The sequence below is a fragment of the Apis florea genome, unplaced genomic scaffold, assembly GCF_048593485.1.
Source record: "Apis florea isolate Af1SG1 unplaced genomic scaffold, ASM4859348v1 contig_3793_pilon, whole genome shotgun sequence".
In the NCBI taxonomy this organism is placed as follows: Eukaryota; Metazoa; Arthropoda; class Insecta; order Hymenoptera; family Apidae; genus Apis; species Apis florea.
The window spans coordinates 137,804-152,149 of record NW_028256856.1 but is presented as its reverse complement, the minus strand read 5'-3'; the positions used below and the strand labels follow the sequence as shown (position 1 = coordinate 152,149).

Here is a 14,346-nt window from a genome sequence, read left to right as displayed (position 1 = left end):
GATTATTAAATATGTAAATACGAAAATCTACAAATATTGGCACTTCAGAACTTTCTTGCTTTTGTACGTTTCAATATTATATATGTATATTTACATGTATACATCTTGAAGTATATATTATTTATGTATTGTCGCACCATGGAATATATATTTATTGATTAACCTCACAAATCAACTATTTGTTCATTAATATCTTTATATAAATTTTAAATAGGATTTTGATTGAAGAATCACAAAAATATATACATTACTTTTAAAAATAAGTTATTGTTAACAATTTATTTTACTTTCAATACCTTTAAATTAACTAGATGAAGAATAAATCGATAATCGATCAAATTATCAAATTTCGAATAATTCTAAACTCTGCTTATCATTTGGAATCATTCCCAATGTTATCGACTCAGTCATATTCAAGAAGTAGCTAGAACTGAAAATAAATGAAATAGAGGAAATGATATTATAATTATAGATAAATTATAAAATTCTATATTTACAGTTTATGATAATCTTTTCAGATTATATATAAAATTTTAAAAATAAAATCTTTTAATAACTAATTATCAAATGATTATTAACACGCTGTTATATCATTGGTTGATTATTGATTGATCTAAAAATTTTAAAACAAGAAAGAATATTTTGATAAATTAAATCTCAATTTATTTCTTGAAGTATAAGTTTTGATTTGATAAAATTGATTAAAGAATTTAATGTAAATTTTACAAAATTTAAATCTTTCGATTGTTCTATCTGCCGACTAGTTTCACTAATTTACTAGATAGAATTTACTAGATTCCATCAAATATATCTTGAAATATATTTTTTAAAAATTATTTACAATTACAAGAATTATTAGAATTAAAAAGAAACTGAACCAAATTAAATTATTTTTTAAAAGAATATATTTTAATTTATAGATCATTTAGAGAATTAGAAAAATTTAGTATAGATCCCAAAAATTTTTAATTTTAAATTTTTGTTATTTGACATGTTAATTTTACCTATTTACCGCTAGATGGTGAAAATGTTTTGATGTCCGTTAGTAAACGACTATGGATAACAGGTTAGTTTAACATAAAAATAAATACTAAATAATATAATTAAAAATACTTGAATAAATAAATATATAATTTTTATTATCAATAAAATTAATATAAAAATAAAAACTTATTTAGTTTGAACTCTCTAAAAAATAACGCCAAAGATGTTACAATGGACGCAATTATAAAAAATTTAAAAAAAAGAAACAAAAAAAAAACAGTGAAAAAATAAAAGGATATTTTATAAAAAAAAATTTCAAAAAAAATATTATTTTTTACTTCGTTTGTATTAAAAATCACCATATATCAAGAAAAAATAAATATTATTTTTAGTTATTTAGAAAAAACTTTACAACAAATCTTACGTATAAATAATATTCTATGTATAATTGATTATTTTAATGGAAAATATTCATTGCATGTGATTAAACCATGAATGCCATAAACAATAAAAGAGAATTTATTATGTCTTGTACACTCAAAGAATACTTTAAAAATATACAATTGCTCATGATTTTATCTTTTATTTATTCATTAATTCAGACAACTCATTAAAACGATCGATGGATTGCATGGATAATGAAACGGCCGTATCTTCGTCATTGTATTGCATTTTTTTTCTATTATATGTACATAATTCATTATTCATTACGATCGAAAAAACTGAAGGCCTTAGCAACACTGTTTTTGAACAATCAAATTTTAAAAACAATGTAAAATTACTTTCCAAACGTTTGATCAGGCTCGAAAAAGGTAATATCTTTAATTTTTGAATATCAAAAATCCAAAAGTATATTAGAAATAAAAATATGAAAAAAATAAAGTGCAATGTTTTTTTTATTACATGTTCTGTTTATTATATGTTATATTTGATGTTTACTAATATAATTATATTGTTTCTATTTTTTTTATTTTTATTTTTTTTTTTGTCTTTTGTAGGAAAAAAATATCACTGACCTAGATTTTAAATATCGTTCGTTTCACTGGATATTTGATGATTCTTGTTTATTTTCTACGCTCAAACTATGAAAATCGTTCGTGTGAATTAGGTTTTTATAAGATGAGTGACGGTCATGCGTACACTGCACGAATTATATCCAGGAATAGCAAGTGTACATTTTCCCATGCATGTACATAGGTACGTGTTTTGTCAAAGAATGAAATAAATTTCCACTCTGATTGTGTAAGCTGAGATATTATAATGCTCCATCTACATTGCACGCACGTAATTCGAATTCGCTTGGATTTCGTAACTTTCTATCCAAAGAAGAATAACCCAGAAGAATAAAAATCATTGCAAATCAATGATTTCACGTAATTTCTCATAATACATTATCTTTTGTTTAACTTTAGCAATAGCTAAAGGATGAAAAATTAAAAAAATAATAACTGATTATTTCTATAAAAACAGAAGCAATAATATTAAAGAAATCTTCTAATTCCGTTTAAATCTTTTTCATAAAAAAATTACAATCAAGAAATTCAAGAAAATTACTATATTAATTTTTTTGTATTTGATTTAGAGTATTATAGACATAAATCTTGAAATATAACAATAAACCTTTTGTCTTATTAATTTCTTAAATGAAGATGTTGTTTTTAAAATTTTTTTTCTGTTTTCAAATTTTATGCCCTATTTACAGCTAATTAGATCGAGTTATAAAAGTTCTATTGTTATAAAAGTTCTACTATTCTACAAAATTCTATTATTCTAAAGTTCTACAAAGTAATAAAACAGATAAAGAAGACAGAAACAGAGCGGCAACTAGACTTTCACCATAAAACATGATATAGACTCTTTCTAAGATATTAGAATTTACATGTAACATAGTGTATATATATATATATATATATATATATATAATATCTCTTATAAGATATTATACTATAGTAAATCCAGCAGTGTACGAAATTATTAAGTTATTATTTATCTTCATTGCCTAAAAGTTTTTATTATTATATTATACAATATTATATTGTATTATATTCATATTTTCATTCAAAAAAGTTCTATTAATTGCATTAAAATGTATCATGAAGAAATAAAAAAAATATTTCTTTTAGAGCTACCTACTTTCAATGCTTTAGATGCGATACGAGGGAAGAGACTATAATGATGGAGGGGAGTATATAGCAACATTCTTCAATACCTTTCCAGAGGGTTTCTGACTATTCCACTGAGCGAAGTTTAAAGGTACACGACGAGCTATTGCGAATCTTAGTGCTCATATTGATCGAGCTTTGATTAATATCAATCGATCAATTGACATAAAAGTGTAAATACAGTAAAGAAGAAGAAAAATTCATTTGCTGTATCTTAAAAAAACTTCAGGAAATTTCATCAGAGAAATAAAAAGGTAATGACTATATTGACCAATTCTGTTAGTTTCACACGTTATTTTAAATCAAACGATTCAATTGTAACATAGTGGAAAAGTGGAAAATTATCTTTAAATAATAATAGTGAAAATTATTTTCAATTTTATCGAGAATAAAAGTGTATTTAATTATAATAACACATTATCATTACGTTTTCTTATAATGCGCATTGAATTGATTTAAAACAATCTTCATAATAAAAATTTTATGTGCTAAAAAATTTAAATAAAAAATTTTAAACTTCAAAGTGCAAATTTCCTTTTTTTATTAATGCTTTTTAATATTTCTTAAGCACAACTTTCCAATTGTCAAGCAACTTTTTTTCCAAGAAGTTAGGTAAAATCAAGCAGGAATATTTTTAAACATCGTTACACGAAGTGATCTCACCTTTGTTTAAATTTAAGATAACGGATATCTGGAATCTAGTTTTTTTTTTCACGCGCACAAAAATTACATTCGAAATTTGAAAGAAAAACTTGTTATGATTAAAATTTAAAGATAGGATTTCAATTTTATGAACGAGAATTGAAACAAGAAAAATAAAAAAAAAAAAAAATCAGAAATGTATAAGCTCGTATATTTTATATGCTTTTTATATTAGTGTCTCGTGTGAAATGATCCTCACTTAAATAATTTATTCAATAAATATTCAAACAGAAATGTATAATGATTGTTAAATATATATTATAACAAACTATGCATCCTTGTTTGATCCCCATAAAAGGATTTGCACACATGCATACTCAGTGCATTGACCGGACACCAATAACACCAGTAACCGTAAATCGGAGACTTGTAGAATAGTATAGTCTATAGAGTATACCTCACTTACTTACATAGAAACCGTAATATAGATAATTTTTGTCTATCACTGGAATCTACCAGACTTTTATCGATTCTATTTTTATATTTCTACAAATGAATAAATAACAAAGGAACCAGTTTTTTTTTTTTATTGAAAGCATGACGGTTAAAAGAGAATATATTTTACAACATTTTATAGAAAAAGAAGTAAATCATACGCGATAACTGAATCTCTGTTTAATCTCTTATTAATTTCCTCTTTTAATGTGATTTAAATATTTAGAAAGATAATATTTTGAATAATTTTAATTTATTTACTTTAATACATTTAAATTATTTTTAATTCAAGAATATACTATAATGCAACTAGCAGAATGGCTCATCCTAATGTACGATTTCCTACTATTCATGGGGAAGGCATTTATTTACATAAGTGAGGCTATTATTTTGACGTTCATTCCAAAACGTTATCGAATAAAATCTGTAAAAGGAGAAATTGCATTGATAACGGGAGGCGCTGGAGGAATCGGACGATTGATCGCGATTAAGTTAGCAAAACTTGGAGCGCACGTTGTCATCTGGGACATTAATAGAATTGGCAAGTCTTGATATAGATTGATATAAAAAAAAGAGAAAGCTAACTTATGTTTCTATGATATTTCAGGATTAAAGAGTACAGTTCAAGAGATTAGAGATAATGGAGGGAAATGTTGGGGTTATTATTGTGACATCACTAATAAGGAAGAAGTTTACAGAATGGCAAAAACAGTGGAAATCGAAGTTGGCTCAGTAAATAAAATTGTTAAATGAATAATCAACAAATGAATTAAAATGATTTAATATGATTTTAATATTTAGGTAACGTTATTGATAAATAACGCAGGTTACGTATGCGGAAAAATATTTTGGGAATTATCCGATGTTGAAATCGATCGTACTTATAAAGTGAACATTCTCTCTCACTATTGGGTGAGTAGAAATGAATACTGACTTTGATCGAGTCAAAAATATTTAAACATTTACATTTGACAGATTAATAACGTATTTCTGAAGGATATGATGAAAAATAATCATGGTCACATTGTAACTGTGGCAAGCGTTGCAGGACTTTTAGGTATTTACAAATGTACTGATTATTCGGCAACTAAATTTGCGGCCATCGGCTATCATGAAAGTCTTTTTACTGAACTTAAAGTAAGAACATTTTAGAATTGTATTTTCCTATTTTTATATTGATTTTTTGCACTATAAAATAATTCTTTTTGCAACTTTCGTAGACTCACGGTTACGATGGAATTCACGCCACTTTAATTTGCCCTTACTTTATCAATACAGGCATGTTTCATGGAGTAGAACCAAGGTATGTAATTTAATGTATAATAATCTTTTTTTTGGTGATATGATATGCAAAAAATCTAAAAAAAAATTTAGATTGCCAATGTTACAACCTGAATATGTCGCACAAGAAATCGTATCTGGAATATTGTTGAATCAAGCTGTTGTTGTATTGCCTGGATCAGTTAGATTTCTTCTACCATTAAAATGGTAAATATCACGAAGTTTTTCTTACTCCAAGTATTATAAAGTATTTTTATAAAAAAAAATCAATTATAATATTTTTTTTTTTTTATAAAAGCTTATTACCGGCAAAACTATGCTGGGCATTAATGTACAATATTATACGAGGACCTCAATGTATGATGATGTTTAAGGGAAGAGAGATGCAAGTATTAAAAAATAATAATAATATCACAATAATGCCCAAAAAAACTGTACATTAATGTTTAAAAGTTCCATATACAATGATCTAAATGATTAATATAAAAATATTATCTTGATTTTGATTATGAAATTATTACATTTAAATACATAACTAAAATTTCAACCATTAATTTATATTTTACTCATTAAGTATATTTATATGTACCTGGAAATTATATTAGATAACTTTATTTTTTTAATATTACGTATATTTGTAATATATATAAAATGTTCACAATAAATCATAAAAATAATGTAATCCTTGACCAAGTTCCCAAATAGATATACCTGTATTTAATTCTGCTGCAAGATCCAATCGATGTAAAATAGAATATAATGTAGGATAAAAGATAATTCCATTGCCTCCTGTTGACCTGAAATACATCTCATATTTCTAATACATCTCCTAAACTAAGAAAATTTTATCTAAGCTATAAATTTTTTTTTTTATAAATTGATAATTTTATAAATCCTATATCTTACTTTGTCTCAAAAAAGTGTTCTTTACTGTTATCATCCCATTGAATTTTTCCTTTAAAGGATTCAAGAATTTTTAAATTATCTGAACCTAGAATAGCTCCTCCACCTTCAGGTGTATAATTATATCCATAAAAATTAAGACCTAGTAATATTTGAGTCCTTTTAGGACTTTTTTCAGGTACTAATAATTCTACACATTCTCTCACCCAATCAAGAGGACTATTAGGACCAGGTCGTTGAATGCTTGAATAATCATAAGTCATTAAAGAGAATGCTTTCAAATACGGAGATAATTGATCAAATTGATCTCTATTAAATAATTGAATATTTGGGCTGAAATATTGAAAAACAATATAGTTTCTTATATTTTTGAAATCTTTCAAATATAATGTAATTGTAATATGATTACAAAATAATAACTTACCCTCTTGAGGGTGGTACTGCTAAAATCGTATCCAAATTATTGTTTTTCAATTGATGAGCAATAAATTGAATTAATGCTACAACAATCTGTGTATCTACACCTGTTGATACAAACTGATTCCACATTTCTAATACATATCCATCAAAATGAAAATTCTGAAATATTGTATATAACAATTATTTTACATTAAATTAACATTTAATGCATTATAAATATTGTTAAAGTAGTTATACCTTTGCTGTGTCTGTGAGTGCTGAAATCAATGCAATTTGTTTTTGAGTATCACTATATAATGCAATAATGTCATTAATTGACCAGTGCTCGAATAATACTCTTGGTAAAACTGTAGATAGTAATTGTATCTTTATATATATTTATATATAAGAAATAGTAATATTAAAAAATTAACATACTGTTTACATGATGGGTTTCATTATTTATAGTTTTCATTTCTTTTAACCATTTTTTTTGAACATCATGAGTTGACAATTTATATGTTGACGCACTGCCTTCTGGAAATGTTAACCATACTGGTGATATCATTGTGAATTTTCCATGAAATATTTTAGAAACTTCAAATCCATTGTTATTCCACTAAAAAAAATTTATCATTAATAAATTTGTTTCAAAATATGTGTATATAAAAAATATCATATTTACCAAGTTAAAATATTAAGAAAATTAATAAATTTACCGGTGTAATATACCCCAAAACCTCTCCACTAAATCGTCGACGAGTTGTATTAAAAAAATAAAATCCTGATTCTCGAATTATATCATGTGTTTTAGGATTTTTGACTACCAAAATTCTGCTGAAAACATCTTGTTCTACAGGACCTTTCTGAAATAATATTATCAAAAATGAATCATAGTTATTATGCGAAATTATTTTCTTTACCTTATTTTCAATTTTTCCTTTATTTTTCTTATTATTCCTATCTTTGGGTGGTGATAATGTACATTCTGATAATTGAAAAAATAATAACAGACTAATCATTAATGAGAAAATATTCATATTAATTATTTTTAATACAAATTTATTGCAAATATGAATGACATATGTGACGTGGTTTATATATACAAAGTATTCATTCAAAAGATCTTATTAGAATTGTTAATAGAATGCGCTAGAGTCAATTTATATACATATATAACCATATATGTATATCCAATAGTATTTTGAATAAAATTATATTTTTATTTCTATATCAATGTATTGAAATAAATATATATAATGTAAAATTTTATTGAAAAAAGTACCGAATCATATATTGATATTAAATTTTTGATTAAATAAATTATATTTTATATTTGCTTTCATATATATTTTTTTATTGAAAAAACAAAATTTTTAAGTAGTTATTTCTCTTATTAAACATAAATTAGTTAAATAGGTTAATTATCCAATATATAACCAATTAAAAAATAAAAATGATTGAAAATTGCTTTAACATATTTTTTAAGCCTTTTTTTACCACGTGACTACGTCACATGATATGTGTTTTGATGTAATATGGCGTCTTTAATTGTCACAGTATAATAAAATTTCTAAATGAATTTAAAATTCTTTTAAATGTTGAACTTGAAATTGAACACAGAATGCCAGTTGACATAAATCGATTAACAGAAGGTTGGCTAGAATTGGAAAGTGATCCAGGTATAAAATAATACGCACAAGAGTATGTTAATTTAATAACTATTAATATTACATTATCTGGATATATTATTATATAGTATAAAGTAATTATTGTGACACAATATATTATAATGTCTATTTTCTATAAATACAATATATATGATATAAAATAATGTTAATTATTTGGTTTCATTTTATTATATTTGTTACATATTTACTACAAATATAATATATTTTAGTTTTATCACAAGAAATAATAAAAATCATTTCATTCTTTTGTCTTAATAATATTAAGATTATAATACGCTTAAAAAGGTTATCTTATCTTTATTATATTATTATAAGGTTTTTATTTTATTATTAGGTTTATTTACATTATTATTGGAGGATTTTGGAGTAAAAGGTGTACAAGTAGAAGAAATATATGATTTACAAAAATCATTGGAAGGTCCAGTATATGGTTTTATATTTTTATTTCGTTGGATAGAAGAAAGGAGATCCAGGCGTAAAGTTGTAGAACAAGATGAAAGTTTTGTAAAAGATGAAGAAATTGTTAACAATATATTTTTTGCCCAACAAGTGCTTTCATTTATATCTTTTATATATTATAATGTTTTCATATAAAATATGAATTTAAATAATCTATTATTTTATAGGTTGTGCCCAATAGTTGTGCAACTCATGCATTACTTTCTGTATTACTTAATTGTCCAAATATTCATTTGGGTACAACTTTATCCCGATTAAAAATGCATACATCTGGTATGTGTCCAGAAAATAAAGGATGGGCAATTGGTAATACTCCTGAATTGGCATGTGCTCATAATTCTCATGCAATGCCTCAAGCCAAAAGACGTCAGGATAAAAATACTGGCGTTTCAACTGGTAGATTTACTGGGGAAGCTTTTCACTTTGTTAGTTATGTACCAATTAATGGTAGATTATTTGAATTAGATGGTTTAAAACCATATCCGATGGATCATGGTCCGTGGAAAGAGCATGAAGAATGGACTGAACAATTTAGAAGAGTAATTACAGATCGTTTAGGAATGGCAACAGGAGAACAGTTACAAGATATAAGATTTAATTTAATGGCTGTTGTTCCTGATCGACGACTCGCTATTTCGCATAAATTAACTATGTTAAAAACTAATAGGCAAATAGTATTAGAGGCATTGCAACAACTTGTTAAATTAAGTCATCAAGATGGAACGGAAAAAAATTCAAATGATTCTGATAAATCAGATAAATCCTATGATAAAAAAAATAAAACTGACGACGAAAATATTTTATCTAATAAATCAGAGATTGATGAATCTTCATCAATACCAACTATTACAGTTGAAAGAAACAGTGATTCTGCTGTAGATACTGAAGAACCAGCCTCAAGTGTAACTTCTGGAAAGGCAGAATCAAAGTAGGTAAAAAATAAATAATATTTATGATATTTAAAAGCATTTTATTTTTTTAAACGAAATTATAATATATACTTTTTTAAATATTTTAGTATGGAAAAAGTAGTAATGTGTGCATTGGATTATGCTACACCTCTCAGAATTCAAACATCTCCAGCACATAGTTCGTCTAGTACTGATACATCATCCGAGATCGGATCTGCATTTAATTCTCCAACACAAGGTAAATAAAAAAATATTTTTTATGATATTTTACAGAGACGTTTCGTTGAACAAACTTTCTTACTTTGACAAAATATTAAACCATTTGGACATAACATTCGTACAGATTTGATATCTTCTGAATTATCTGAAGGTGAATAACAAATATAATAATGAGATTCAGATGTAGGATCTTTTGTTTTTCCATGTTCTGTACATATATTTTTATTTGTTTGAAATATATTATTTACATTTCCTAACAAATTTATATTTTCTTTATTATTTTTATTTTCATTACATTTATTATATGTGCTTGCATCACATGTTTTTAAATATTTATTAAATGCTGTGAATAATGGACATGAATATTCTATTACAGAGGCCATGTCAGGTTCACATACGTAATATTTAATACAATTGGTCATATTTGGCATCCGAACATTTTTTATGCATGGAATAACTTGAACAAATTCTGAATCCAAATGATAACCTAACGACCTATATCTTTCAATAGTTAAATATTGTTTGTTTCCCATATTATCCATAATTAAGATTATATTGTTTTCATCATCAGTTATTGACAAATTTTTAGAATTTTCTGTGTTTGATATCAATTCATTAATATCATTTTTTAAAATCGCACTATTTTCAGTTGTCTCTTGTAATTTGACGTCAGTTATGATAGTATTTTGTAAATTATTATTTTGTTGAATATAATTTTGTACAAGGTAACTTGATAATGGTAAGTTTGTAACAGATTTCGAAGATTCGGATAATGATGATGATGCTAAAAGTTCCAATGGGATGGTAATTTTTTTATAAATTAATAGATGATGTATTAACTGATTCAACATTGAATAATATTTTTTATTATTATTTTCCGTTTGTAGATAACTCTCTTTTATATTATTAATTTCAGAAACATTATCCGTATTATTCAATTTATATTTGTGTTCCATTGTTTCTTTATCTTCAATCAAAGGGTACGCAGTGGCTGTATCTTGATCAAAATAATCAGGAATGCTGTCAGTAGTATATGACGAATCAATAAATTCAGAAAAATTCCATGGATCTTCCGTTGATCCCATATAACTACTTTCATTTGGATTGATCAATTCAGGGATTTCATACCTGTTTGTTACAAAAGATGATTCTGTCGACAGTGTGTCGCATGTCCAGGAATCACCAGGCAGAACGCACATTCGTAGATACGGCTGAAATATCTAAAAATGGAAAACGTGTTATAATTTAAAAAATTTTTTAATTGTTTTATTAATTATATTAACAAAATCTTACCAAATTTCCGATACATTTACTAGGTATCCAAACGTAACCACCACTAGGCAAATTCACGCAATTATAAAATATAGTACAGCTAGTGGAGTGAGGTTTCCTTGATTCTGGACATTTTGACGATTCGATTGTGATTAGAATAGAATACAAAAAAAAAGCTATCAATTTCATTTTGTTTCTACTGTCACGTGTACTGTTACACAGCAGACTAAAATTCTTGTAGTTCGGTAGATGGTATTATTTGATTTTCGCACATTCCCCCATATTTCGTCTCCTTTGACACCTTCGAGATACAGTTATTTGACCTGCGGTTTCTCAATATTTCCGTATTGTTTCTTATTATACGATGACAATTAAAAAGGTATTATATCATGATTTCTTTTGTATAAAATGTATACAATAAAACGTTGCATATGGTTCTTTGTAATAAATAAATTTTTTTGATTTATAGCGTGGGGATGGAATTCTGGTCAAAGCAGCCCAACATCGACAAAAGATTTCAAAAAGTTTGTCGTGATTAGAGTGTCTGGGGATGAAAAGAATGAAGCAGGTTTAAGTACGTATATTGTTTATTGTTTCACTGTTATATATTCACTTAATATGGTACTTATCTTTGTATTTTATGGAAGCGGTACATAAAATTTATATCCATAAGTAGGTCGTTCTCTTGGAAATATTAATATAAATGGAAAAAGATTAGTTTCCGACAGTGGTCATTTACATAAGAAGGTCTGCCTGTCAGGAGAAGTTAGGATACCTCATGCCAGAGTAAAAACTAGTAACGGGGATACTGTTACCGAAGAGAAGAAAGTCGAAAAGATCGATCCAAAATTATGTTCAAAATATCCGGAATTGTTCGAACCGCATACATTTGCGCCTAAAGATCTTTTAGCATTATTAAAGAATTTAGAACATGAAATTAATATTTGTGAAACTAGTTTAAAAGATGAAAATGACAAGAGGAATAAATATAAGGTAAATATATTTTAATAAAAATTTATTAATATTACGAATAAGATTTATGTATTATTTTATTCTTTGTATTTCAGATAGATGATTGTCGTAGAACACATAATTATGACGAGTTTATTTGTACTTTCCTTTCGATGCTTGCTCAACAAGGCAAATTAGCAGAATTGGTCCAACAGCATTTGACTTTAAAGAAACACACTTCCGTCTCAGTGAACAGGGTTCATAGGTAAGAAATTTTATTATTTATTAATTAATTTAAATTAGCTTGACAAATTGTTCGATATAAAATTTATTTACAGATCTTCAAAGAAAGCAGATACTCGTCCAAATTCGTCTCGTAGACGTCGAGGTAGAACCAAATGTAAAAAACGAAAATAATCTTCGTAAAGTGAATAAATGGAATGTTATCATCCCACCTATTCGAATTATCAGTCAGGAATTTTGAAACCTTTAAGAGGACATTTTAAGAAGATAAAACAAGCATATAAAAAAAAATTATATGATTGTTAAAGCAAAATTGAGCGTGGATTATATCACTCTTTACAATATTTATAATGTTGATAGCGTTGAACTGTCAATACTTCTTTTATTTTTTTCACTCAAATGTTTATTAGACAATCATATATTCATCAGCAGCACTGAATATAATTTTTTTTCTCGTCATAAATGCACGAATTGTACAAATTAACATTATGATATATTTTTTATATATCTTTTTTTTTACATTAATAGTGTCTATCTATCATTATATTTATAAATATCATATATCTAATGCATATTCTTTTAAATATGCATTAGTAACTTTTATCATTACATTTATTATGTTTATGAAATATATGGTTTCTTAGATACGAATATCTAATGTTCTTTATATTGCGTATTATGCATTCTATATCTTTAAAATTAATATTTCAGAGTGCTTGGGGTAACAACAAACAAAAAATGCTACCAAGTATTGTCAAAAACATTGAAAATATTTATTCATATACAAGTACACTACACGCTGTGGATATGTCCCTTAGATCTAAATACTTATATCTCCGTACAGCCGGAGAAAGAAGGATCGAAACTTGTCTTGGAATCATGTTTATCGTGGACAACGGCCGACCGAGTCTCTAAGTCGCTTTACCATATATGTATAGGAACTGTATTTGAAACGTCCTCAAAGAAGCTATTTCAGGGGTACAAATATATAAGAGGAGACACAATAGATCAAAAATGCTATTTGTAGAAGTTCCTTCTCCGGCCGATATTTATTAACGCCTTTGATATTTGCCATAGTTTCATCGGCACGAGTAGCGTGTTTTTTTTTTTTTTTTTTTTGGCAAAAGAAAGAAAAAAAAAAGTGCAGTTATGTACAAATATCGATTTATAAGTCGCCGTGGTCGAAGGTAACATTTTCTTGTGGGCAAGTAATCGTGAGATAAAAGATTATTTGGAATTTGCGAGTGAGAACCTTGCGACGATCACCACATACGCATGGTTCATTGTGGCATTCTCTCTGTGATCACAAACGTGATCGATCACGAGTTAACACATTCATTATTTACAAAATATAATAGGTTCCTCTCCTTCTCGAACATCGTCTTTTCTCTCTCGATAAACGTGTGCTTTTTAATCTCGAGCTGTTAAAAAATCTGAAACTTTACCATGGACTATGGGAGAGAACATACAGCTGTTATTGTAGGCACTCGTGGTATGTTACAATAAATCAACTGCGGAAACAGTGCGGATCGTGACTATCGAGTCGTTGAAACCAGAGGGTTCCACATTTACGTAATAACGACTTGAAGAAAGAAGAAAAGAAAGAAAGAAAGAAAAGAAACTATATTTATATTGAAATGTTATAAATAAGCACGTTTGTCCGACAGTTGACAGAAAGAAATATTAAATCGTACACAACTCGTCTCACTACTCGACATGTGATCTTTATAATGA

General features: G+C 26.4%; 4 protein-coding genes across 20 annotated transcripts; 2 read left to right on the top strand and 2 right to left on the bottom strand.

Annotated features, from left to right (window-relative positions):
• The first annotated feature begins 974 nt into the window (after nucleotides 1-974).
• LOC100868644 (estradiol 17-beta-dehydrogenase 11) lies at nucleotides 975-6,246 on the top strand. 8 transcript variants are annotated; one of them, XM_086915603.1, is made up of 11 exons: nucleotides 1,003-1,066; nucleotides 1,587-1,796; nucleotides 1,983-2,181; nucleotides 3,132-3,400; nucleotides 4,576-4,824; nucleotides 4,891-5,015; nucleotides 5,085-5,195; nucleotides 5,259-5,420; nucleotides 5,504-5,586; nucleotides 5,658-5,771; nucleotides 5,863-6,246. In XM_086915603.1, the coding sequence occupies exons 5-11, from the start codon at nucleotides 4,587-4,589 to the stop codon at nucleotides 6,005-6,007; spliced, it is 978 nt and encodes a 325-aa protein (XP_086771729.1). In that variant the 5' UTR covers nucleotides 1,003-1,066; nucleotides 1,587-1,796; nucleotides 1,983-2,181; nucleotides 3,132-3,400; nucleotides 4,576-4,586; the 3' UTR covers nucleotides 6,008-6,246. The 8 variants fall into 8 exon arrangements, with proteins under 8 accessions (XP_086771726.1, XP_086771727.1, XP_086771729.1 ...); XM_086915602.1 differs by having other exon boundaries at nucleotides 3,108-3,400; XM_086915604.1 differs by lacking the exon at nucleotides 1,587-1,796 and having other exon boundaries at nucleotides 1,020-1,066; nucleotides 3,108-3,400.
• Nucleotides 5,538-8,496, bottom strand: LOC100868754 (chitinase domain-containing protein 1). 4 transcript variants are annotated; one of them, XM_086915597.1, is made up of 8 exons: nucleotides 7,790-8,268; nucleotides 7,586-7,732; nucleotides 7,305-7,485; nucleotides 7,125-7,234; nucleotides 6,892-7,046; nucleotides 6,471-6,800; nucleotides 6,276-6,361; nucleotides 5,538-5,641 (listed from the first exon to the last, which is right to left on the bottom strand). In XM_086915597.1, exons 1-8 carry the CDS (start codon nucleotides 7,904-7,906, stop codon nucleotides 5,553-5,555), a joined length of 1,215 nt encoding a protein of 404 aa, XP_086771723.1. In that variant the 5' UTR covers nucleotides 7,907-8,268; the 3' UTR covers nucleotides 5,538-5,552. The 4 variants fall into 4 exon arrangements, with proteins under 4 accessions (XP_086771723.1, XP_086771724.1, XP_012339339.2 ...); XM_086915598.1 differs by lacking the exon at nucleotides 5,538-5,641 and adding an exon at nucleotides 5,985-6,153; XM_012483885.3 differs by lacking the exon at nucleotides 5,538-5,641 and having other exon boundaries at nucleotides 6,175-6,361; nucleotides 7,790-8,496.
• On the top strand, nucleotides 8,390-13,263 carry calypso (ubiquitin carboxyl-terminal hydrolase calypso). 6 transcript variants are annotated; one of them, XM_086915586.1, is made up of 8 exons: nucleotides 8,390-8,570; nucleotides 8,892-8,975; nucleotides 9,184-9,944; nucleotides 10,035-10,165; nucleotides 11,888-11,992; nucleotides 12,095-12,411; nucleotides 12,486-12,634; nucleotides 12,708-13,263. In XM_086915586.1, exons 2-8 carry the CDS (start codon nucleotides 8,952-8,954, stop codon nucleotides 12,784-12,786), a joined length of 1,566 nt encoding a protein of 521 aa, XP_086771712.1. In that variant the 5' UTR covers nucleotides 8,390-8,570; nucleotides 8,892-8,951; the 3' UTR covers nucleotides 12,787-13,263. The 6 variants fall into 6 exon arrangements, with proteins under 6 accessions (XP_086771712.1, XP_086771711.1, XP_086771709.1 ...); XM_086915585.1 differs by having other exon boundaries at nucleotides 8,410-8,548; XM_086915583.1 differs by having other exon boundaries at nucleotides 8,410-8,548; nucleotides 12,092-12,411.
• On the bottom strand, nucleotides 9,966-11,745 carry LOC105734881 (uncharacterized). Of its 2 annotated transcripts, XM_031915222.2 has the most exons (3): nucleotides 11,440-11,745; nucleotides 11,275-11,366; nucleotides 9,966-11,166 (listed from the first exon to the last, which is right to left on the bottom strand). In XM_031915222.2, the coding sequence occupies exons 1-3, from the start codon at nucleotides 11,605-11,607 to the stop codon at nucleotides 10,185-10,187; spliced, it is 1,242 nt and encodes a 413-aa protein (XP_031771082.1). In that variant the 5' UTR covers nucleotides 11,608-11,745; the 3' UTR covers nucleotides 9,966-10,184. The 2 variants fall into 2 exon arrangements, with proteins under 2 accessions (XP_031771082.1, XP_012339330.1); XM_012483876.3 differs by having other exon boundaries at nucleotides 9,966-11,366.
• Nucleotides 13,264-14,346: the final 1,083 nt, after the last annotated feature.

Excerpts from the sequence above, each read along its gene's own strand:
- LOC105734881 (XM_012483876.3), bottom strand. The coding sequence starts at position 11,607 with ATGAAATTGATAGCTTTTTTTTTGTATTCTATTCTAATCACAATCGAA. Across the intron at positions 11,367-11,439 it reads GTAAATGTATCGGAAATTTG|ATATTTCAGCCGTATCTACG; the intron begins GTAAGATTTTGT and ends TTCCATTTTTAG.
- calypso (XM_031915218.2), top strand. The coding sequence starts at position 8,491 with ATGCCAGTTGACATAAATCGATTAACAGAAGGTTGGCTAGAATTGGAA. Across the intron at positions 9,945-10,034 it reads TCTGGAAAGGCAGAATCAAA|TATGGAAAAAGTAGTAATGT; the intron begins GTAGGTAAAAAA and ends TAAATATTTTAG. Across the intron at positions 12,412-12,485 it reads ACAAGAGGAATAAATATAAG|ATAGATGATTGTCGTAGAAC; the intron begins GTAAATATATTT and ends TTTGTATTTCAG.
- LOC100868754 (XM_086915597.1), bottom strand. The coding sequence starts at position 7,906 with ATGAATATTTTCTCATTAATGATTAGTCTGTTATTATTTTTTCAATTA. Across the intron at positions 7,235-7,304 it reads TGAAACCCATCATGTAAACA|TTTTACCAAGAGTATTATTC; the intron begins GTATGTTAATTT and ends TACTATCTACAG. Across the intron at positions 6,801-6,891 it reads GCAGTACCACCCTCAAGAGG|CCCAAATATTCAATTATTTA; the intron begins GTAAGTTATTAT and ends TCAATATTTCAG.
- LOC100868644 (XM_086915600.1), top strand. The coding sequence starts at position 4,587 with ATGCAACTAGCAGAATGGCTCATCCTAATGTACGATTTCCTACTATTC. Across the intron at positions 5,421-5,503 it reads GTCTTTTTACTGAACTTAAA|ACTCACGGTTACGATGGAAT; the intron begins GTAAGAACATTT and ends CAACTTTCGTAG. Across the intron at positions 5,772-5,862 it reads TTTCTTCTACCATTAAAATG|CTTATTACCGGCAAAACTAT; the intron begins GTAAATATCACG and ends TTTTTATAAAAG.